Here is a 23081-nt window from a genome sequence, read left to right on the forward strand (position 1 = left end):
GCTGAGCTCCAGGCCCAAGCAAGAGGAGAGGAGTGTTCCCCACCAGGTTTATAAACACAGTTTAGTCCAAGGCACTGATATTGGAGAGATCAAAAAAGATAAAATAATGTGTAAGGGATCACAGGAAAATCTGTGTGTTCTTCTCCACCCACTCTTTCAGTGCTATCAGTGATGCCCAGAGCTTGTGGTGCCTTAAGTGAGGATAGAAAAAAATGGATTTTGACGTGGTGAAATACAAATTTTACTTCTCCTTCCTGACATTTGCCCTTTTGTAGGTCCTGGTCACAATGCTGATCCACACTTGGTTCTTTCTTGCCTGCCTGCCTGTGGTGAGCCATGTCTGGGGACGAGTGGGCCAAGGTAAGGATCCTGCCTGCCCTTGAGGGGCTGGTCCCTGTGGTCTGTCTGTCCCCTGGGATAGCCCAGCCCTTCCCCTTGGCAGTGACCCCACTGTGGGGGCATTCCCAAAGCCAGGCAGGATTCCAGGGGGCTGCTGTGCTCTGCTGTCTGCTGGTGAAGCTCCAAACAGCCTTTCCCAAGCAGGGAGAGCAATGAGGGGTCAGGGGGCCCATCTGGGGAGAGCCACTCCATCCCTTCCCACCCCTGTCCTCATCTCTGGCAGCAGTTCAGCCACTCCCTTCCATCAGGGATGTATTTCAGCCTGTGCAAGCAAAGAAAGGCTTATGTGATCTGTGGGAGCCTGAGAAACAGGAGGAAAAAGGGTGTTGCTTCTTTAGACACTGCACCTTCCTGCTCTGGCTGTTTGTGGTGAGACGTGGTGCAACATCTGGGGGAGAAAGCACGAGGTGATTCCTCTTGTATCATCCTGCTCCCAGAAAATGCCTACAGCACCTCAGCACAGCCTCTCTGGTGTGGAAGAACCACCTTAATGTTATGTCTGAACGTTCTGTGGAAGGGCACAAAGGTTTCTAGAGAGGTGGTGGCACTGCAGGGCTGGGCCAGATGTGTCTCCCTGCTGTGCATCTTCCAGACTTCTGCAGTTAAGCCTGGGCTTAACTCCCTGAGAACTGGAGAGCAAGGTTACAGCATCAAACAGTGCACATCCAACACAGGGCAAGGAAACAGTGGAGCTTTCATGGCACTGGGGATCATTTGCATCCAGCACATAATGGTGCTTTAGAGGAGGATGTCCTTTCTGGTCTGTCTGGGGACATTCTTGTCTTTTTAGCTTCTGGGCTCCTAGAGTGATGCCCAAGGAGCTGGACCACACTTGGCCAAAAGAAGACAGCTCCGTGTCTAATCTAACTATGAATTCCCCTCATTGTTCCACGATCTTTTACCATTTCTCTTAGGCATGATTTGGGGATTTGCTTTTTGCCCTTCACCCCTCTTTCCCCTGTTTTCTTTCTTCCTCTTCAGATTTGCCTGGGGTGAGATGTGAATCTGAGCTTTGTTTTCCAAAAATAGTTATCTGTTTGTTGGGCAGCCCGCAGGAAGTGTCTGCAAGGAAAGGTTAAGGCACAGATGTTGGGCTGAGACAAGCAGGAACCTCACTGCCAACTCTCACTGCTTTCCTGGGTGGTGACATCGTGGCAAGGATGTCAGGAGGGGTCTGGGCATCATGCAAGAACAGATTAGGGAGTTGAGGAGCCTTGGGTGACAGTTTGGCAACATTGAGCAAAAACTCCAGATCACTCTGAGATTATATATTTTTTTTTTGTGAGTAATTGTAAAGGAAAAGAGATTGTTAATAACTGCAAATGAGGGGGAGCACTTGGGTGCAGATGTTTATAGTGTGCTCACTCACTGCAAATTAGGGCATCCTGCTGGAAAGGCAGCTCTGGGCACCGTGTCAGAAGGAGGGGAGGGAAATCTGCTGAGTTGCCATCCTGCATCCAGCCGAGTGAAAAAGTTTCATATGGTGACATTTGTGTGACAGGAATCATTGATTCAGGGAGTGACACATGAGCTCAGACATCTAGCTGGGGTTAACAGATAGCTGTGAAATTTGGGGATGATAAAGGAATGTGAGCTTTCTTCTCTTTACCTCCTTGTCTGATACTATTTTTTTCCTCAGGATTTGTCATTTAGTTTGCAGCTCCCTGCAGCAAAGTGATACAAGCTGGTGCCCATGAGTTATGGTCCTGCCAGGAGCTGTTATTTACACTTTATCAGGTTTTCTTTTTTTTTTTTTTTCTTTTTTTTTTTTCCCTTCTTTCTAAACCCATCTGGTCCTCGGAGCTGCCTCTGAGATAATCATTCTGCAGAAGTGTGGGATCCATCACCTGGGGAATTTCTGTATTTCTCAGCAGCCCAAGCCCATTGAAGAGCCTTGCTTGAACTCATTTATCCGTTTGCTTCCCTCCCATTTCACATGTTTGCACTAAACACACTTGCTGTAAAAAAACCATTCAGCATGAAAGCTCCTGGGAGAGCCCTTCAAGACATGAAGGGTTCAGGGAAAGCTCCCACCTTGGGAGAGGCTCCTTTACCTTTCTGCAGGGGTATAAAATGAGAAACTCCTCTTGGCACGAGAGGCTCCAGGCCTGCAGAGGTGCAAGGGGACTGCAGGAGCTGCCAGGCAGCCCCAGGGGATGCTGAGGACTTGCCTGGGGTGAGGAAGGTTCCCTTTTGTCGTGGTTTGAAAGCAAAATGAGTGAGAGGCTCCAAGTCAGAAGTACAATTTAATGAGAAGAATGGTAAAAAGATAAAAATAAAATAAAATAAATGCAATAACACAAAAGACCACTGACAGAGTCAGAATACAGCCTGAGCAGGGTGGTGGAAGCAGTCCAGATGAGGGGCTCTTCCTGAAGCAGTGATCCTGTAGAAAGGTCTGGGAGCTCTGCTCCTCTGGGAATCCAGTGGGTCAGGGCTGCTTGTCCTGTCCCAAATCCCAGATTCTCTCCAGGTGGGAATGCTTGGCTCCTCCCCCTGGGTGGAGCATCTCCCAATGGGATGAGGAGTCGTGCAGTGGGTCCTTGATGGCCCATTAAACAGAGAGAGCTCCTGGAGGGAGTTCCCTGTGAGTCCTGGGCAAGGCATTGATGGGCCATGAGCAGAAGAGCCCAAAGGAGGGGCCTGGGAAGACACTGCTCCACCTGGTTTAACAGTTCATGAAGATGGTGATAGAATAAATAATTTGTGCACATCCTGCACTACAACCCAGGGCACATTTGTACTACAACTACTCCCATGTCCCTAGAGGGGACAGCACATGTGGGTTTGGTGGCAGGAATTGCACCTGTAACAGCATCTCCCCCTCCCCAGGGTCAGGCCGGCTGAAACTCACTGTCCTTTCAGAAGACAGGCTCCAGATGAAGTGGAAAGAGACTGAAGGGAACATCAGTGGCTACAAAATTCGGGTAAAGCCCATGGCAGGTATGTGCTGACACCCTGGACAGGAGTCCCAGCAGAGATCCATGTGTGAGAGGCACTGAGCTCCACCTTGTCTGCAGCACAACAGGACCCCAGTATGAGCATTATTTAGACTTTAGGGAATAGAGACAAGGCAGAGGGAATTATCCACAGCCTGTTCTGGTTCAAAGGGTTGGTTTCACTGGGCTGTACATGCAGCACTGACCAGGAGCCTCTCTGGCCACCATGGGAGCAGTCTGCAGTGCCACCCAATGCAGGCACAGTCCCTTTATCACAGGAAAGAGATGAAATTCAGCTCTCTTCATCCTAGGGGAAAGGTTTAGCCAGAAATGCCATTTTTTGGGGCTCTGTGAGACAGAAATGAAAAAGGTTTATTTTCCTGGCTCTTCTGTGGGAGCCTACAGCTCTCCCATCACCTGCAGGGACATGGAACGGGAAGGCTCTGACCCTATTTGTGAGGGCAGGCTCATCCCTCTCCCTCCCCACCCCTACTCCTTGATTTCAGAAGCTGAACCTGGTGCTGTTGGAAGGACACGATGTCCCTCACTCGTGGCTGGCATTCGGCTCCAGGGCTCTGCTGCTTTCCCAGTGAGCCGGAAAAGGGAATTGCCGGGCGGCAACTCCTGTGATCATCCACCCGTTTTTAGCTCAGCCCCCACCTGTTTCCCGGGCTGCGGCAGGAGGTTTCTCATTCTTTCCCTGCCCTGCTCCTCCCCAGAGGCTCAGCTCAGCAGAGATCCATGAGCATCCTGGGAATGCAGGGAATCCCCACCGGGCTCCCAGCACATGCCCCAGGCTTTCCCTCTTAGGCTGGGGAGCTTCCAGCCCCAGGCAGGAGCGCAGGGATGGCTGGGGCACAAACACATCCTTCTCCATAACTTAAAACTTGCAGACCTTTCCCAGAGGGGTCAGAGGGGTTCAGGGAGCTGCTGTGCCTCTCTGGTTTGGGCAGGGACCACTGCCTTGCTCCCTCTGCTCCCTGCCCTGCCAGCACAGAAACGCCCCAGTTCTTGGCTGGTTGAGGCATCCCAGCCCCAGGACAGGGTCCAGCAGCTTGGGACATGGCTGTGGAGAGGTCTGGAGGCAGTGCCAGCCCCAGAAATGGGCTGTGCCCTGCAGGCAGCAGCTGCCCTTGGGGACAGATGGGGCAGGGACAGCACAGCTGGGGTAAGTCCAAGTACCAGCAGTGACCTCCAGAGACACCGAGTCCCTTCCTCATTTTGTCACATATTACCTCAGTCAGTTGGGTGTTTTCATGAGCAGTTGCCAGCCCTTACACTCTGAACACCAGCTTTTCACTCTACAACTCTTTGGGAAGTTGGTGAGAGTTGCACTAATACTGGGTGGGAAGTAATTTTCTAATTTGGGCACTCCTCAAAATTTAAAGCATAAATAGGAACTGACTGTGGTCCCTAGGCAGACATTCCCTGCATTTCAGTGCTGCTTTTGCTACTGTCAGCTTAAATTTAAGCTCTGACAGGCTCTGAACTGTGTCTTCATCCCACCCCAGGGGACTCAGAGCAAGAAGTCATGCTGAAAACCAAGACCCCCAAAGCCACAGTGGGAGGGCTGAGCCCCACCAAGGAATACACCCTGCAGGTCTACGTGCTCAATGGCTCCCAGGAAGCACTGTTTGCCAAGAGGAAATTTGTGAGTAAGTGGAGAGGGCTAAATTTTACCTCTCAGAGCTCCTGAGGCTCTTGGGGATGTGGCTGCTCAGAGCCCAGCCCTACAGGCTGTCACAGAGCCTGGTACTCTTTTGGTTGGAAGTTTAGAAAGGGAGATGGGGAAGACACAGGGGATGAAGGAGGGACTGTGGCTCACAGGCCTCTCTAGATGGGCAATTTCTCTGTTTTTGGTCTTCCTACAGTAGAGGAACTCAAAAATGCATCCCAGACTAGAAACAACCGAAGGAACTCAGGAGCTGCATCAGGAAAGAATCTCACCTCCTCAGAGAGCTCGGCAGCTGAGCACAGTGGGGTGGCAGAGGTCCCCTCACCACCCCTGAACACTGCCCTGTCACAGGCAGGTGGGTGCTCTCACCATCCTGGAGTCACACAGGATTGGTTTTGAGCCACAGCCTGTGCTGTGCTACCACAGCTGGAGCATTCACCTGTCCTTAACACCATTGCCATTTTTTTCTTGCAATCTTCCTTTGTCAGAGATATTCTTTCAGTGAGTCTTGCTAGTCTGGTCTCATCCTTTGCATACAATTCTTAGCTACAGAAACACAGTAAACCACCTAAAAATATTTGCCCCTCATTCCAGCCAAGCTGAAAATGCACATCCAGGAGTCCAAATTCAGCAGATGCAAATTTATCCTTTAACTGAATGTGGATCCTTTGAGAACAAGCTGCTCCCTTGAGCTCTGGGTCTGATGGTGTTTTTTTCCCTTAAGCTCCGTAGCCCAGGGCTGGCTGCAGTGCTCTACAAGGATTTCCTCAGCCTCCCTGGCTGAGGACTCTATGTAACTACAGAGTCTCATGTTTCCATGAGCTCCAAAGGGAATTACACCTGTTGATGGAAGAAAGATCCATCAGGGCCATTATCCAAAAGGTCTTGCAGTAGCTCAGGGTGTTTGCAAGTCACAGATTGCTGAGCTCTGGAGAACAACTGGGTATGAGGTGCCATGGCATGTTTTCCCTGATTTATATTAATTCATTGTTTTTCATCATCAAAGATAATGGGAAGAACAAACTTGCTGATGTGACCCATTTTTAATATTAGCTCCTGAGCACACATGCAGCCCTCTCAGAGAGGTGTGAAGGTGGTGTCAGTTTATCCACCTATTTCCATAAACTTGTAGGAATTTTACCCTCTCTGGGCCCCCTACACCTGTGCCAAATGTGGCCTAAATCAGCTGAGGATTGAGGTTGCGTGGGGTAACACAGGTAGGGACTATGGGATTTTTCTCTTTGGAGCACAGCAAAGGACAGAGCTGAAAAGAAAAAACAGAAGGGGATTCAGCCCAAGAGCTCAGGAGAAACAACCAGAAACCAGCCCAGTGTGGAGGCCAGTGTGACAGAAACAACATCAACGACCCCCAAATCATCCCAGCACACTCCTGTGCAAGAGTCTCCAGGAAAAGAAAAAACCCCAAAAGATTCACTGAGGCGAGGTGAGAGTGGATTCAAACCTGTCTTACTCCTTCCCTGCTGTTTTCCCCAACACTCATTGAATTCAAGCTTTCCAGCCCACCCTCTGCCCCCCCTCAGAGTACAGTGCTCCTGGTTGTGCTTCCAATCACTCGGTCATGCTTTGGGAGCTGTCAGAGCTCACTGGAGAAATTTGGAGTTCTGTAGAACATGAATTCTCAGGAAAGCTGGAGTTAGGCCAAAAATTCCTTCCAGATGATTTAATTTATTGATTTTAATTGATTTGGCACCATTCTCTCTTCATGTTGTCATCTCCCCCCGCTTCTGGCAGATTCATGTAAGAATTTGTGTTCTCCAGCAGAGCACCCCCAGCCATGGACCTTTCCAAGGTGTTTCCTTTCCAAACGCCAGGAGTGTTTGTTACCTGGCCTGCTCCTCCTCCTGGGCTTGTTCTTCGTGTTCCACAGATAACTGATCCATGAGGATCCCTCAGATTCACTTGAGATTGTGATGGCTCCCAGCTCTGCTGAAATGGTGGGAATGGGATGGGCCAGAGCATCCCCTTTGGCCCAGCAGAAATCCACGTCTGTGGTAGGAGACATACCTCCTTGGAGCCTGATGAAACTTACTGGGATCATCTGTTTCCCCTCCACCAAAGATGGAAAACTTCCCATCTGAGAAATACTCAAGGAAGATGCATTCAATTAGCACCATGCCCGATCTTATCCTCTGTTGAGCTGAAGGCCTGGGGTGGGGAGGAAGGCAGAGCTGGAGTATCCACAGTGCCAGCAGGTTTTTACAGAGATTGGATTTAATATAAAGCCATGAAATAATTGTAGCCCACAGGGGATCTCGTGATGGAATGGAATTAAGCAATCACCTGCAATTCTTGGAGACTTAGGCTTAGATAAAAGGAAGCACTGGGCTGGGGCAGAGATGGAATGGAGCTGACAGCTTGCAGAGAGCAGTGCTTGGGTTAGCACACACTTCCTGACAGCTTTAACCCCTTCTTTGCAGAGGTGCAGCTGCACACCACTCCATTTTGAGGTGCTGAGATGGGTTACCCTTGGCTCCGTGGTTTTCACAGGATGCTGGCATGTGCCAGACTGGCAGATGGTCCATTCCACCATCCAGACAAGGCCTTGCACAGCAGATTTGCTTTTTATCTTAAAACTGAAGCCCTGTTTTCCTCTTTACAATTGCTTCTCTCAGTATCAAACCTTTTCCCTGCAGGCTCCCAGTTCCAGTGTGACACACCTGCAATGATTGACATTGTCCTGCTTGTGGACGGGTCCTGGAGCATCGGCCGCAACAATTTCAAGCTCATTAAGGAATTCCTGAGCAATTTGATTTCCCCATTCAGTATTGCAGAAGACAAGATAAGAGTGGGTAGGACATGCTCCTGTTTCCTGACCTTGGGATGTTGATGTTTGAAGGGGCCTTGGTCTCTTGTCCCTGTGGTTATGTGCTCCTCTTGGGAGCTGTTATTTCTTTAGGATGAAGTTGGTCTTGGAAGTTTTTCCCATCTGGCAGCAAGCTCTGGCCTCTAGTGGCTGTGAAAAATATCTGCACAGTGAACAGAAGCCCTGTCTTTGGGCAGCCCTAGGTCGGGTGGTGATGCCGAGACACTTTTGGGATTTGCTGCCATCTCTGACCAGGTGCTCAGCCACCAGTGCACTGGGTGCAGTGGCAATGCCACACTGGGGTGCTGTGAGCTCAGCAGGGAATGGGACTGCTTCCAGCTCTGAGTGATGCTGACAGCCAGGCTGTACATGAAATAGGATGGTGTAAATCCTTCTCAGCCCTTGCAGCTGATTGCTTGACCCAGATTAACCCTGACACCTTGTCAAATACCTGTGATCATCATGACAGAGGTGTGTAACCCTGTACCCCGTGGGGTCTGAAGCATCACTTTGCTGACAACAGGGCAGGGCCATAGAATCACAGAATTGTGGAATATCCTGATTTGGGGGGGACCCACAAGAATCATCAGGTCCAAGTCCTGGCCCTGCACAGAACACCCTGAGGATCCCACCCTGTGCCTGATAGCATTGTCCAAACATTCCTTGAGCTCTTTGGGGGCTGGGACTGTGACCACTGCCTCAAGGAAAGTGTTCAGTGCCCCACCACCCTCTGGCGGAAGAACCTTTTCCCAATATCCAGCCTAAACCTCCCCTGACTCCCCTTCATGCTATTTTCTCAGACCCATGCAGAGAAGTGGAGTTAGAAGCCCCACCTGCTCACCCCCAGTCCCTGTCATTATTTTGTGTCATCCTCCCAGACACCAGTTCCCAGAGTGGGCCTCCTGCAGCTCAGCTGGGCTGGCTGGATGCCCACAGCTCCTGTCTCCCCCAGGGCTGTCCCAGTACAGCAGTGACCCCCGCACAGAGTGGGATCTCAGCTCTTACTCCACGAGGGAACAGGTGCTGGAGGCCGTGAGGAGTTTGCGGTACAAGGGTGGCAACACCTTCACAGGTAACTCCACCTTGCAGGGCTCCAAACAGCTGGGGCAGCCACGGTGGGGGAAGCTGTTCCCATGGGTGATGGGCTCTGGGGGACTGTGGCCACTGGGGAGCAGAGGAAACAGTAAAGGCACGGGGTTTTTTGTATTTTTTTTTTTGGAAGGCTGTGGCACAACCTCCATCTCTGCCCCTGCCCAGGTCTAGCACTGACCCACGTCCTGGAGCAGAACCTGAAACCAGATGCTGGTGCACGACTGGAGGCTGAGAAGTTGGTGATCCTCCTGACTGATGGGAAATCCCAGGATGATGCCAACCTGGCTGCTCAGACCTTGAAAAACCTGGGCATAGAGATATTTGCCATCGGTAAGATCACAGCCATTGATAAGCTGTAGGACACAGCCAACCTATTTTTGGTCACCTTCAAATTGAAGGTTGTGTTCCCTCAACTTTGACAGAAGCATCCTGAGGCTGTAGAACTGAGGTAGTGGGTGGCACCTCATTACACGGTGGCTCAGATGAAAATTAACTCATTATTCAGCCCAGGCAGTGTCTTCAAAGGATTTTTTTTTTTTTTTTTTTTTTTTTTTTTTTTTTTTGAGAAAGTATTTATATGAGAGATTTCACACCTCCCATCTAAAGACCTTTGGGAGCTTCAGGAACCAGTGCCATGAAAAGAATATTCTCAGCCATGGAATTAGGCAAGAGAACATTGTATTGGGGATGGCAGGAGACCTCCTGTATAATTACTGCCTCTCACAACTTCCCATTCCTCTGAATAACAACATTATCTGCTTTTCACTGTCTGGCAGCAACACTGAGACACAGAATGGCCTTGAGCAGCTCTGGCCTTGAGTACCACAGGAGGTCTGCTGGAGACTGATACATGAGCAATAAAATTACATAAAAACTCCCCTAAAATTGTAATCTCCAAAAGTTTAAGTGCTTATTTATGTTAGGAACATGCAAGTGAGGGTTTATTGCATCGGGTTATGCAGGTAAGTGGTTTTTATGGAGGGAGGAGGGTTGCTGAGCCTTCTTGGGCAGTGCTAGGGAACCTTGAAGATAGTTCTGGGAAGAAAAATGAGTTGTACTGTGGAGCCTGGTCAGCAGAGAGTTAATGAGGATGGGGAGCTGAAGGATGGGGATGGAGGATGCTGTGTGATGGAGAAGTTCTGTTATATAAACGGGCTGCTTTTTGCTCATCCCTGACTGTTGAAATGCAATGTGATGTTCTGATGCACAACAGGCTCTCTGTGGGGAGCGCTGGCACCTCATAAATATAAAATGGTTGTTTGTTCATTCAGTCCCTCATCCGTTTATGCCAACTACAAAAATATCTACCTGTCTGATAGCAAAGCCTGCAAGTGGTGAGGAGGCAGGAAAAGAGAAGGAATATTCACCAGGCTGTCTCCAGGCCACTAAAGAACTTCTGAGCTGGAAGCTCAGCCCAGGCTGGGCTGAGGTGGTGGTTGCTGCAGCAAAGCCCAGGGCACTGAGACACTGAAAACTCAGCCCAGGCTGGGATGAGGTGGTTGCTGCAGGAAAACCCAGGGCATTGAAACACCACTCTGGCAGTGCAGTGATGGGGAGGATGTGCTGGGAGGGCAGGGTGGTGCTGAGCCCACCCCTGGGAGTCTCTCTGCTTGTCTCTGGGAGTTTCTGAGCTGGTTCTCTCCTCGCAGGGGTGAAGAACGCGGACGAGGCGGAGCTGAGGCAGGTGGCCTCGGAGCCCCTGGAGCTCACTGTGTACAACGTGCTGGACTTCCCCCTGCTCAGCTCCCTGGTGGGCAAACTCACACGGGTCCTGTGCACCAGGATCAAGGAGAGGAGCCACAAGGAAAACACAGGTGAAGTGGGACCTCTGTGGTGAGGGTTGAGCTTCCTGCTGCTCGCCATCCCCCTTCCTCTTGGAGGGCAAAATCACCTGATGACAGCAATTACCATTACAGGGAAAATCTTTCCCTCTTCCTTTATCATATGGTGTGATAAATGTGTTGGAACCATCTCCTTTTCTCCTTTCAAAAAGAGGCAGAAAAAGCAGAAGAACTAAGATGAAAATATACTAGGAAAGTGTATGGGGTAAATGTGGAGGTAGGATGAGATGATAAAACATCTAAACATATTTTTTTTTTTCTCTACTAAACTGCATTGTTGGATTTACAAGGAATTTTCAAGTTAAAATCAAGCAGCCGTTTCTTTCCTTTGCTTGGGAACAGCCTGCATGATGAAGACAATGAAGAACCACTCCAGATGTTAGTTTAGATTCTCAGGAGAAATATTATGTACATATTTACACCACTTTTTGCTCTAAGATGGACCTAAGCAGAATGGGAACATCTAAATTTCAAACATAGTTTTATTTTAATGCTCTGGACAGTCATGTAAATAAATTCATTTATTCTTATTGATTTGTATTTGACATAATTAGACATTTTACAAAGGTGAAGGTTAGGCTCAAGAAGAATGAGCTTCTCCAAAAAGAAACCAAAGTAAATTTTGCTTGTTAGTTTTGGCAAATTTTTGTGATTGAGGAACGCAGACTTGTGTTGAAGAATTATTTGCAGCACCCAGCAAAATACACAGCCTGCTCTTTATGGAGTATTTATGTTCTCTGCAGATTCAGTTTTAAAATATTTATTTCAGAGCAGTCTGGAACAGTTTCTGTACTCTACAGGGAAGGAGGCTGCAACTTGATTTGAAAAATGTCACTCATATTTATGAGCTGGGAAGTACGTTTGGCATGAGAAGTATGAATATATGAAAATAACGACGTTTTTAATTCCTAGGCAGCACTGTGAAAGACACCCCTGTGAACACAGGTCCTCAGCTCAGCCCAACTGACCTGAAAATATCAGCTGTGACCTCCAAGAGCATGCACTTGGCCTGGAGCCCTCCTCTGAGACCACCGAAGAAATACCGGGTTGTGTATTATCCATCCAAGGGTGGGACCCCCAAAGAGGTGAGAGACCTTTCCCGGGACACCTGAGACTGCCACAGCTTCCAGAGGGTGGCTGGGAATTTAAATGGGCTTGGGTGGACACAAAGAGGATGGCAATGGGGCATCAGTTAAGCCAGAGATGAAATTAAATGCACAATGAGTGTAAATGTGATGAGGTAATAGGGCTACAAGACAGAAGATGTTGAATTTTCTCTTAGCCAGTGTTATCCCCTCCCTAAATCATGTGTTTTGACTCAAAGAGGACCCTCAGGTACAGAAAGCTGTCCAAGGATGCTCATCTGTGATGGATATGATTTTAAAAAAGCAAATCCCAATTGTGAATGAATTTCCATTGATTTAAGTGAGAGCATGACTAGTCTTGTGCTCAGTGTTTGCACAAATCCCAGGCTTAGAGGACAGGAATCCTTTCTGCCTCTCACCTCTCTGTTTTGGAGAGATTTTAGCTAGCACAAAGCACAGAGGACAACTGCACTTCATGTTTCTGGGCACAGATCTGACACTGAGAAGCCACACAGGCCAGGGATGGCCAGTTCAGCCATTCCATTGCTGAAGAGCAGTGATGTCCTAAGTTTGAGCTTTCACGTTTTTCAGATTCTGTGCTGCCCAGGGGTGTAGTTCTGAGCTTCATATTAAGTGTTAGTAAACTCTCTTCACAGAGTAGGTAGACAAAACAAATCCTTTTCCTGCTGAAGACCAAGGACAACTTTTAGGCCCAAAAGCAAAAACAATGGTGGGTTGAAGGGAGGAACAAGAAGGATGGGACCTCACAACCTGAATTGGACAATTAAACCCCAATATGCAAATGGACCAAAACTTATAAAAATGTAAGACCTCGTTACTGGTCAGCCATTCTGTGACTGTTCTTACTTCACCTTGGGTGTAGCCCTGGTCAGGCCCTGTCCTGCCCAAGGTATATCCTAAAGGCCTTTCAATAAATACCCAGTTTATTCTCTAGCTCTGTCCAGTCTCTGTTCCAGATCAGCCTTCCCAAGGCATCATCAGCAGCATCTCCTTGCCCTGACAGCCGTGCCCTGTGCTTGCAGGTGGTTCTGGAGGGGGCAGTGTCCTGGGTGCAGCTGTCCAACCTGACCTCACACACGGAGTACCTGGTGTCAGTGACCCCCGTCTACGGCGTGGCCGTGGGCGATGCGCTCAGGGGCGTCACCTCCACACGTGAGTACAGGAGATTGTGCTGGTGGCTGCTGGTGGAAGGTGAGCAGAGCTCCCTCTCTGACCACCTCAGACTGGAGCCTGCCTTCTGTACTTCCCAGCTCAAGTTCAGCTCTCTTTATCTGTGGAGATGCTCAGAACTCAGACAAGAGTGTCACAATAGGACATGAAATAGATGCTTGACTCCAGTCAGAAGGCAGTAGAAATCAGAAGGTTTATTTACAATTCATTCAGCCCTTTTATAACATGCTTCGTTAAGAAGGCACGTTATTGGTCCATAGGGCTGACACCTCTCCCATTGGCTGAGTAACAGAAATAGAAAACAACACCTGTTGTTATGGGAAAGGAATATTGTTTACACAAGGCTATTTTGGGAGAAAGAAAACTGTTGAAAAGTTTCCCTTGGGAAGAGCTCAGGCTCAGAAAATATCGGGTCCACACAAGACCCTGAGCAACCTGTTCTTTGAGCAGCTGGTTGGACCACAGACCTGCAGGGGTCCTTTCCACCTGTGTCATTCTGCAAAGCAGAATGTGGCAGTAACATACCCTGCTGGAAATTTTGCAACTCTTCACTTTTTTTTTTTTTTAAATCTACAGTCTCCAAGTGAATTAAACTCTCTGTAACATAGAGACTGTGTTAGACATGGGGTAGGAGCCCACCAGCTTGCAGTAGCTGTTGTAAAGCCAGGTGTCCCCTGGGTTTTGGGTTGTTTCAGAGCACTGAAGGTACCTTTCTGCCTTATTTTTCTCTTTAGTGCCTTTGTCTTCCCCTCGCTCTCTGCGCGTCTCTGAGCTGAGCCACAACAGTCTGAGGCTGAGCTGGAAAGCAGCCCAGGGAGCCACGCACTACCTGGTGCTCTGCTCTGCAGCCCCTGATGGAGCAGAGGACTATACAACAGAGGTAGAGTTTGTGACAATAACAATAATGTTGTTTTTTCTCTGCCTGGGCTGAATTTAGTGCTAGCTTTAAGCTTTGGCAATTGATATCGTGTGGTCAAAGAAAAAGAAAATGTATCAGAATTATTGTCAGAAACAGCTTTCATAAAAGATCCTTTTTTAATGGTTTGTCTCAAAATGATTTATAACTGTGAGGGTTTCATGTGGGGAATTAGAGCATGGGAGAGATCTGGCTGCCTCCTGGGGCCTGGAAACCCAGGCACTGAACTCACATCCTTGCAGCCCCGAGTGTAATCACTGTATCCTTGAGGCTGTACATAAACATCTTGACTGTGTGTATCTTTAAATGTTAATTGAAAATGTGTTCAGGTGGATTTTGCTGACATCTGAAAACAAAGCTACAACACTGCAGATGAACAAAACAATGCTTGATAATGGAAAAATCCTTAAAAGCATCTAAGAACCCTTTGTTGTGCATTTTAATGCCTTATCTGGAGTACCTGTAGGCTGCTGATATGAATTCAAAAAAACCCAAAGTGAGTGGTGAGGAGCATTTATTGCCTCTTTGACTAAGATTCTTCCTTGGAACACACAGCAATTGTAGGATGGTTTTCAAAACAGAACAACTAATATTCTGCTTTCAGGGCTTCATAATCATGGGATTTTTATAAGATTCAGAACACTTAAAGCAACACCAACATTCAAATTTCCATTTCATCACACTAAAACATTCCCACAGCTGCCTGACCTGCTCCCTGCGAGAGTGCAACACTCCAGACCTATGGAATGGTGTGCAAAACCAGCATTAAAATGTTCCCATCCTTTTACAAACTGTGCTGCGATGGGTGCAGGCTCCAGAATGTGGCCTTTGTGCAGGAGCAGGCTGCAGGAGCCGAGCTGTGCCCTGCCGTGCAGGCAGCAGATGGCAGCAGCCCGGCAGCGCTCCTGCCACAGCCTCCCCTGGGCTTGGGAAAAGCGGGATCATCATAGATCCCCAGTGAATATACCCTGATCCAACATGCACCAGCAGCATTTTGGTGTGAGGGCTCTGCAGGGCAGGGTGAGGAGGAGGGGCTGTGCATCCCCAGCTGGTTTGGGGTCCCAGGGTGGGTAAGGGAGGCAGAGCACTGCAGGGCACAGCCCAGGTGGGGAAGGGACTGGAGGAGAGGAGAATGAGGGGAGACATCATTGAGGTCTGCAGTTTCCTCAGGAGGGGAGGTGGAGGGGAAGCTCCCATCTCTGCTCCGTGTGACCCGAGGGAACAGCTGGAGCTGTGTCAGGGCAGATGTAGGTGGGATATCAGGAAAGGGTTCCTTACCCAGGGGTGGCTGGGCACTGAACAGGCTCCCCAGGGAATGGTCACAGCACCAGGGTGACAGAGGTCAAACAGAATTTGTATAATGCTCTCAGGCACATGGTGGGGCTTTCCTGTTCAGGAACAGGATTTGGATTCTGATGACCTTTGTGAGTCCCTTCCAGCTTGGGATATTCTGTGATATTATAATTCTGGGACCAGTCTAGAGTGGAGATGTCCCCTTAGTGTAACCAAAGGGTCCTTGGGCTGTGTCTCTGTAAGGTCCTGCTCTCTTAAATGCTTTAGGAGGTACCTAGAGCTGAAGAGAACCCTAAAACCCCTCTCTGTTGGCAGGTGAAGGTGACCGAGCCCGAGGTGCTGCTGGAGGGGCTGTCCCCCAGCACTGGGTACTCTGTGGCAGTGTATGCCATGTATGGGGAAGATGCCAGTGAGCCAGCCAGCATCCAGGAAACCACCCGTAAGTGCTGCTGCTGCTTACTGACTTGTTATTAAACACTCAAGGCAGAAGAGACGTGTTAAATGAGGTGCTTCCCATATTGTGCATGTGGCTTGTACACACGCTGCCTCTTTTCTGCTGGATATGAAGAGAATATTGGTCCCCAAGGGGATCTCTAACTGCATGGTGAGCTGTGAAAAAAGAGTGGTGTTCTCCTGGTAATAAAGGAGCCCCGAAAGAGGTGTTCCCTGAAATCTTTGTAGTCTGGGGGGAAAAAAGGTGATCATCTGTTTCCTCACCTAAATCCACAGCAGCCCTTCATAACTCCCTAGATGTGTGTGTGGTAGTGAATAAAGGGAATATTTTCCTGCATAATGAACAAGGCTCTTAGTTCAAGGTGGGATCATTTGAGAGCAGCAGGAGGCAGCGAGTGGCCTTTCCTTTGTGCAGCCTGTGCAGTCTGGGAGTGCTGTCCCTGACTGGAGTGCTGTCCCTGACTGGGAGTGCTGTCCCTAACTGGGAGTGTTGTGCCTGACTGGAGTGCTGTCCCTGACTGGGAGTGCTGTCCCTAACTGGGAGTGTTGTGCCTGACTGGGAGTGTTGTCCCTGACTGAAAGTGTTGTGCCTGACTGGGAGTCCTGTCCCTAACTGGGAGTGCTGTTCCTGACTGTTGTTGCAGTGGCCCTGAGCCCTCCCAGGTTCCTGAGTTTCTCTGAGCTCAGCCACTCATCCGTGCGGGTCAGCTGGGAGGCGGCAGCGGCCGCTGTGCGCGCCCACCACGTCACTTATGTCTCTGGCAGAGGGGGCAACGCTGGACAGGTGAGTCCTCCAGGGCTGGGGGCAGGCAAAAAGGGACTCAGGGAGTTGGTTAATGCCCAGTTATCCTTCAGCTGCATGGTTCAGGGAGAGCTTGTGTGCTGGCACAGTGTTAACTCTGAAATGGGCACTTTTGCTGCAGCTATCACCACATGCTGTCCTCTCTGCAGCTGTACCCTCTAGAATCACAGGAGGGTTTGGGTTGGAAGGGATATTCATGACCATCTAGTTCAACTCCCCTGCAGTGAGCAGGGACATCTTCAGCTGGATCAGGTTGCTCAGATCCCCATCCAATCTGGCTTTGAATGTTTCCAGGGATGGGGCATCCACCACCTCTCCAGGTAACCTGTGCTGGTGTTTTACCACCTTTGTTGTAAGTCTTCCTTATATCTCATCTGAATCTACCTCTTTTAGTTTAAAGCCAGAACTCCTTGTTCTACAGCAACAGGCCTTGCTAAAAAAATCTGTTCCCATCTTTCTTATAAACTCCCTTTAAATACTGAAAAGCTGCAATGAAGTGTCTCTTTCACCAGGCCGAACAGCCCAAGTGTCTCAGCCTGCCTCTTACAACACTCACACAACTCCCCCTCTGCAGGTGGAAGTTCCTGGCACCGCAACATCCACTGTCCTGAGACCTCTGTCCTCCCTCACTCAATACTTCATCAGTGTCAGATCTACATATGATGAAGGGGACTCCTTTCCAATTACTGGCAATGTCACCACCTGTAAGTAAGGAACAGAAATACTTCTGGCCTCAGTCAGAGGTGACAAAGTTGGTTTGTGTGTCTCTGAACTCGGATGTTTTGAAGACTGGCCCCAGCAGCTCATGGTCAAACCCTATGCACAGAGCACAGATGGCTGCTGTTCTCTGTGTGTGGAATATGTCCAGCTGTGTTATGTTCAAAAGGCGGTGGAAGGGATAAAGAAAAGAAGGAAATGAAGAAAACCATGATATATCACTAACCTCTGCATCCTTTAGAGCCCTCCTAGCCTACTTCTCTTTACAAAACTGATGTGATATGTGTGCTCTCTGTAAACGAGATAACCTGTCTTAATTAGAGCTTTAAAAATAATTTCCCCCTATCTGTCCTGATGACTGTTGTCATATGGGTCTGCAGAAGCGACAGACAGGCTGGTCTCAGACAGCTGCTCGGGTGATGTTTTGCTCCCCAGCCATCTGCTCCCCACCTTGGCTCTGACAAGCTGCTGTCAGATCCTGCACTTCAGCTCCTGTTCCTTGTGCCCCCCCAGTGAAGGTGCCCCCTCCCCGTGCCCTGAAGGTCACTGAGATCTCCGGGAACAGCCTCCGCCTGCAGTGGGAAGCCGTGGCTGCCTCGGATGTGGTTGTCTACCAGATCAAGTGGAGCACAGCCAGTGGAGAGAAGCCTCAGGAGGTATGAGCCCACACACAGCTCTGGGGAGGCTGGGCTGGCTCAAGATTCACCTGCTGGGGTGGTGAGAGCTCTGTAAAGCTATTCAGGGAAATGCTCTCCAGCAACTGAACAGTTCAGCAGGATACCCCCTGGGTCTGGCTTTCAGTGGAGCAGTCACCTTGAGGGCTGGAAGCAGCAGGGACAGCAGGGAAGAGTCCTACAGGCTCTGGGAAGATTGCAGAAGGGTTCTGGGAAGCCTCAAGGATGAAATTTAATAGGGACCAGCAGAAAGTATTAAGCTTAGGCAGGAATAATTAACCACGGGTATACAGGATGTAGAACAAATAGCTAAGAAGCAATTCAGTAGAAAAGGATCTGGGGTTGCAGAGGATCACCAGTCCCCAATGTCAAGATACTGTGGTTAAGAAAAAGACAATACTCAAGTATTTATAGCTGGAGATACTGCTTTTAAGAAGGTGAAGCATTTTCTCTTCCCCTCAGTGCTAGGAAGCACTGATACTTTTGGGATACTGCTCTTTGGGAAGGATGAGGTCCAAGTGGGGAGCACACAAAGGAGAATGACCAGAGACAGAGCTGGTGCAGGAGGGGCAGGGATGGACCAGGTGCCCTCTTCCATCTGAAGCTCTATTTCCAGTATGAGGTCAAACCAGTTTAAATGGAGGCTTAACAAGAGCTCTGTGTTGTGGTGCTGAAGGAGCTGCTGACTATAACTGGGCTGCCATGCACAGGCATCTGCTCTGCATTTTTCACTGGCTGGAATTTTTCCTTTGCTTACACGTGTGCAGCCCCAAACAGTAAACTTTGGCCCCAAAGCCTGGTGCTAACTCATTTGTGCCCACAGACAATCTGTGAGCCAGGCACTTGTGTGGCATGAACCAGCCTGGGGATGCCTGGGAGTGGGACTGACTCATTTCCTCCCCTGCTGCAGCTCTCCCTGGCTGGAAATGTGGTGACAGCCGTCCTGCCCGGCCTGCAGAAGAACACTGACTACAAAATATCCATCTGGGCCTACTACAAAGATGGTGCTCGAAGTGACACTGTCTCTGTTCATCACAGGACCAGTAAGTGACCAGTGCTGGGATCCACAGCCCAGGGGAGACAAACAGGGCATGGGATGACTCACAACCCAGCACACACCTGCAGCTCAGACTGGGTACCCCCAGCTCTGAAAACCCAACCACAAATGTCTGAAAAAAGCTAGAGGTATTTAGATTTCTGTCTGAAAGTGTTCTCAACCTGTCCTGAGGACAAGAGGCTGGGCAATCACATCAGGCTGGAGCATTTTAGAGGCACCTGGCAATCTGTGTTTCACCTAGAGCACATTTCATCCCTCCCCTGCCTCAGTGCAGTGCATGGATGGAAATGAATTCTGAGGGTGTTCAGCTGAACGTGTCACTGTGCTGCCTAAGGAATGGTTCTTGCTAATAAAATATTGTCTGTAGGGAGGGTGAGGATTTCCTGAGCTCTGTCATTGCTGAGCTGTGCCTCACTGAGGGCATTTACAAATATGGGAGGGAATCCTGCAGGCACACTCTGCCTTGGAAGAATTATCTAAATCTGGCTTTGCACAGGCAGGATATGAGGTTAAAAAGTGGCACTCCCAGAGGTCCTGATAATTAATATTGCCTGTAAAATGGCTTTGTTGGAAGTGAATGGAACACAATCCTTTCAACACCAGCAGTCCTCCCTCCCCTCTCAGATCTCATCCTCCTCTGCAGAATAAACCCATTTAGGCTGATGTGGAGCTGATGAAGCTTGAAGTAAATGGTATTCTTGGAATGAGAAACTCAGATTTTATTATTTATAAATAATGAAAATATTTTTTTATAGGAAGCTACTTCAGACAAGTACCTTAGAGTGCATATTGACAAAAGAAAAGAAAAAACCAAACCAGCAAGCATCCTACTGATATATGTTGACAAGAGGACAACTAGAGCTGTTTGGAGGGTGTAGGAAAATTAATTACCATGTTTTAAGCTGTGAATTATGAAATGTCAGAGGAGCTCTCTCAGCCCAACCAAATGACACGTGGCAGTGCCCTTCTAGGCACATTGCACAAGGCAGTCCTTGCTGCTGCTGGCACCACAGTGGGACAGGGAAAGCAATTTGATTTCTGCTCGTCAGCTGCTGTCCTTGTGCAGGAGCCTTGGGAGTTGTCAGGCTCTGCTTTCTGCATGAAGAAAATAAAATTCTCCAGGAAGCCAGGTGTGCAGCTGGGCAGCCAACACAGGGTTCAGTGCCTCGGTGCTGCTGGGCCCTTTGCAGGAGCAGTCAGGACACTGCCACACTTCTCCCAGGCAATATTTGCAGGTGAAATCAATGGATGCTACTTCTTTTCTAGTGTTTCAAGTAAGAAGTGCCCACAGAGGAGAAGTGGCACAGAAAAGTGGCTGGTGATTTCCAGTGCTGCTCTGGGGCAGGTCAGGGGAAACTTGGGGTTGCCAGAAAATTGCTGAGGGGTTGTGCAAGGAATGCATGGGCTGATGTGGCACTAGGCAGGACTCTGGGAACTCATGGGATATAGTTGTATTTCAAATCTTCAATATTTCAAGATAAAAAAGCTTCCACCCTGTACTGTGCCTGGTCAGGATGTCCAGTGGTGTTAATCTGCCATCAGAGCTGGTGGATAACAACACATCCAGACACAGCATGGAAATCTCTGATGTCATCTGAAAACCCAGACCCCTTGGTCTGATTTTTGAGCCCTCTCCCCCTTAATTTTCATTATAAAATGAAATTCTGAGTGCTGAAACAGTGATGAAAGCTCTGTGGTTCTCCTCAGGATGGCAGACTTTGGGTGGCAATGTGGTGAACAGCATTGATCAGGCTGTGCTGAACAATACCAGGAGTGTGTGCTAGAGGAGGTTGTGGGAGGGAGGAAGTGCTTTCTTTTGCTTTTATCATTGCTTTTCTCTTTTTCTCTCCTGGCAACATTCCTTTATGTAAGGATAGGTCAAGTCATGAAGTTTTTCTTAAAAATGTCTCGGTAGAATTTCCAAGAAATGCTGAACTTTAAGGGCAAGGACTGAAGTGAAACTCAGCAGGAACTGGTAACACAAGATTCTCTCCCTGTCCTTCAGCTTCCCTGGAATACTTTCTTCCTTGAAGGTCAAGGGAAAAAAATTGCCAGGTCAGAGCAAAGTTCTTTGCCTCTGGTTTTGTGAAATGGAACCAAGTTCCTCCCCTAAGGTGAGGTAAAAACACCAAGTTCATTTTATTCAGGGCCAGTAATGCCTCTTGTCTCACCTGAAACACACATTTTGAGACCAAATGTGTTACATTCACAGGACTCTGCAGACACCAACCCATCACAAAATACAGGTCACCAGAAACATCATCCTCTTCTAAAAACCAACAACATTCATCACTGTGATGTGTCATTTGGAAGGACTGGAATGAGGCCACTCATCTTTCTGGTAGAAAGAAAAGTTGTTTCAAAGTTATGGTTTGAGATTTGTCATTTTATGAACTCAAAATCAGTGAGTAGCTTTAGCTGGAAAACAGAATTCAGAGACAGTGATATGGTGCAGGTCCCTTCTTGCCTTGGAGAAATTGGATTTTTTAAAGTTCTTTGTTTTGACTAGAGGAAAGAAAAACTTTGGGATTATTTTTCAGTAACCCAGTTAGCAAACTTTTCCCTGCAGACTTTTCAAGAGGCAGAGCAGGAACAAAAGGATGCTGATGTATTTCCCACAGACAAAAAAATAGTCAAAGTGTGCTGCTTACCCACAGTTCTGATGTTTCTTCTTTTCTCTCTGTTATATTTAGACTGAATTCTCATTTGAGTTGAGCTCTCCTTTCAGCCTGTTTTATAAATTGTCAAGTGTAGCAAAGTCCTTTTCCTTGACCAAAGGCTTTCACAGCGATCACTTGTCATACTAATAAACAGCCTTAGTGGTACTTCAAAGCCACACAAACCTTCCAAGCAAGCACAGGGGAGTGCAGATGATTCTTTCCTGAGAGGAATCTGCTGGGACATGGAGGTGCTGCTGAATGGTGATTCTTGGAAAATGCTGGAAGGGGTGGCTTTGGTCCTGCTGAGAATCAGACAAAGACCTTCTTTTGTACTGAGAGAGAGTTCTTTCATCAGGCTGGGGAAAAAGAACTTGAGCAAAAGAAAAGAGTCCCTTGATAATAGTCCTGAAGGACAAGGAGAGGGCAGTTTGGATGGGAGCTGCTACTGAAACCTGGTTGAGCCACCCTGGCTGGCTTTGCATGGAAGTGTTTTACAAAGTGTTGGTGTGCCCTGCTCCTCCAGGGAAATCTCTTTATCCAGCTCCTCAGTGAGCTCTTCCTAGCAGAGTATGCATGGCAAATAAAAGACTGAAATGTGGGAATGAAGCTTCAACCCATGGCAGGAAGAAACAAGGCTTGTAGTTAATATATAATAATCATTGCAGGTGAGAATTTTGGTGGAGTGGAGCCCAGGGTTTTCTTCTTATTTGAGTATTTTTGTGCCTGTGATGCTGGTTAGAGCTGAGAGCATGCAGGGATTGCTCCTGTGGAGGAGCAGAGGTTGAAGAGGTAAACAAAGACACAGATGGTGGCAGAGATGCTTCTATCCTCCAGGGCAGCTTCAGGAGGTGGCCTGTCCCCTGTCTGTCACATCCATGCCATCAAGTTCTGTCAGGCCTGAGGGCTTTCCAGAATAAACCTGACTCTAAAGACTTCCCCTAACTCTCCCTTAAAGTTTACTTAAACAGTGTCCCCTGACCTCAGGTGAAGGAAATAGCCAGTGCAGGCTCAGTAAAAGTAAGCTCAATTTATAAACAGAAGGGAAAGAGGATCAATGAAGATGCAAACGATCTTCACCCAACCTGGGCTTTAAGGTCACCCCAGGCTTTGCTGGGTGGGCAGAACATCCTTATAGCAAAACTGCAGAATAAAGACCTCCTCACCTGGGTGTGTTTCTTCAACTGTCACCCACCATTTTTAGTGTCTTCTGAATAAATTCTTCTTTTTCTCTGCCCAGAACTTCTATGTCTTCACACCAGCATGAATTTAAGGACAGATACATGCTTTTATGCTTGGAAACAAGCCCCAGGAGAAGATGAGCCCATGTTCTTGAGCCTCTTTTTGAACTGATTTAGCCCCCTCTGCCTTTCCCTTCCTCCCTCTCAACCTCTGCTCAGAGAAATCCCTCCAGCATAAGAGCCTCTGTGGTCAGATCTGTTTGCTGCACAGCAGGACCCCAGGGA

General features: G+C 48.5%; 1 protein-coding gene across 1 annotated transcript in view; it reads left to right on the forward strand.

Moving 5' to 3' along the window:
- Positions 1 to 23081, forward strand: part of COL20A1 (collagen type XX alpha 1 chain) — a 51972-nt gene that overhangs the window by 3206 nt on the left and 25685 nt on the right. The window contains exons 2-18 of the mRNA XM_083873002.1: positions 276 to 360; positions 3232 to 3342; positions 4850 to 4993; positions 5210 to 5368; positions 6266 to 6457; positions 7668 to 7823; positions 8790 to 8909; positions 9095 to 9259; positions 10579 to 10743; positions 11683 to 11855; positions 12899 to 13028; positions 13781 to 13926; positions 15571 to 15694; positions 16353 to 16492; positions 17085 to 17214; positions 17741 to 17883; positions 18812 to 18944. Coding sequence (XP_083729128.1) covers positions 288 to 360; positions 3232 to 3342; positions 4850 to 4993; positions 5210 to 5368; positions 6266 to 6457; positions 7668 to 7823; positions 8790 to 8909; positions 9095 to 9259; positions 10579 to 10743; positions 11683 to 11855; positions 12899 to 13028; positions 13781 to 13926; positions 15571 to 15694; positions 16353 to 16492; positions 17085 to 17214; positions 17741 to 17883; positions 18812 to 18944 — 2404 coding nt within the window. The 5' untranslated portion in view covers positions 276 to 287. The remainder of the gene's footprint in view (positions 1 to 275; positions 361 to 3231; positions 3343 to 4849; positions 4994 to 5209; positions 5369 to 6265; positions 6458 to 7667; positions 7824 to 8789; positions 8910 to 9094; positions 9260 to 10578; positions 10744 to 11682; positions 11856 to 12898; positions 13029 to 13780; positions 13927 to 15570; positions 15695 to 16352; positions 16493 to 17084; positions 17215 to 17740; positions 17884 to 18811; positions 18945 to 23081) is intronic.

The sequence above is a fragment of the Zosterops lateralis genome (assembly GCF_965231275.1).
Source record: "Zosterops lateralis genome assembly, chromosome: 16".
In the NCBI taxonomy this organism is placed as follows: domain Eukaryota; kingdom Metazoa; phylum Chordata; class Aves; order Passeriformes; family Zosteropidae; genus Zosterops; species Zosterops lateralis.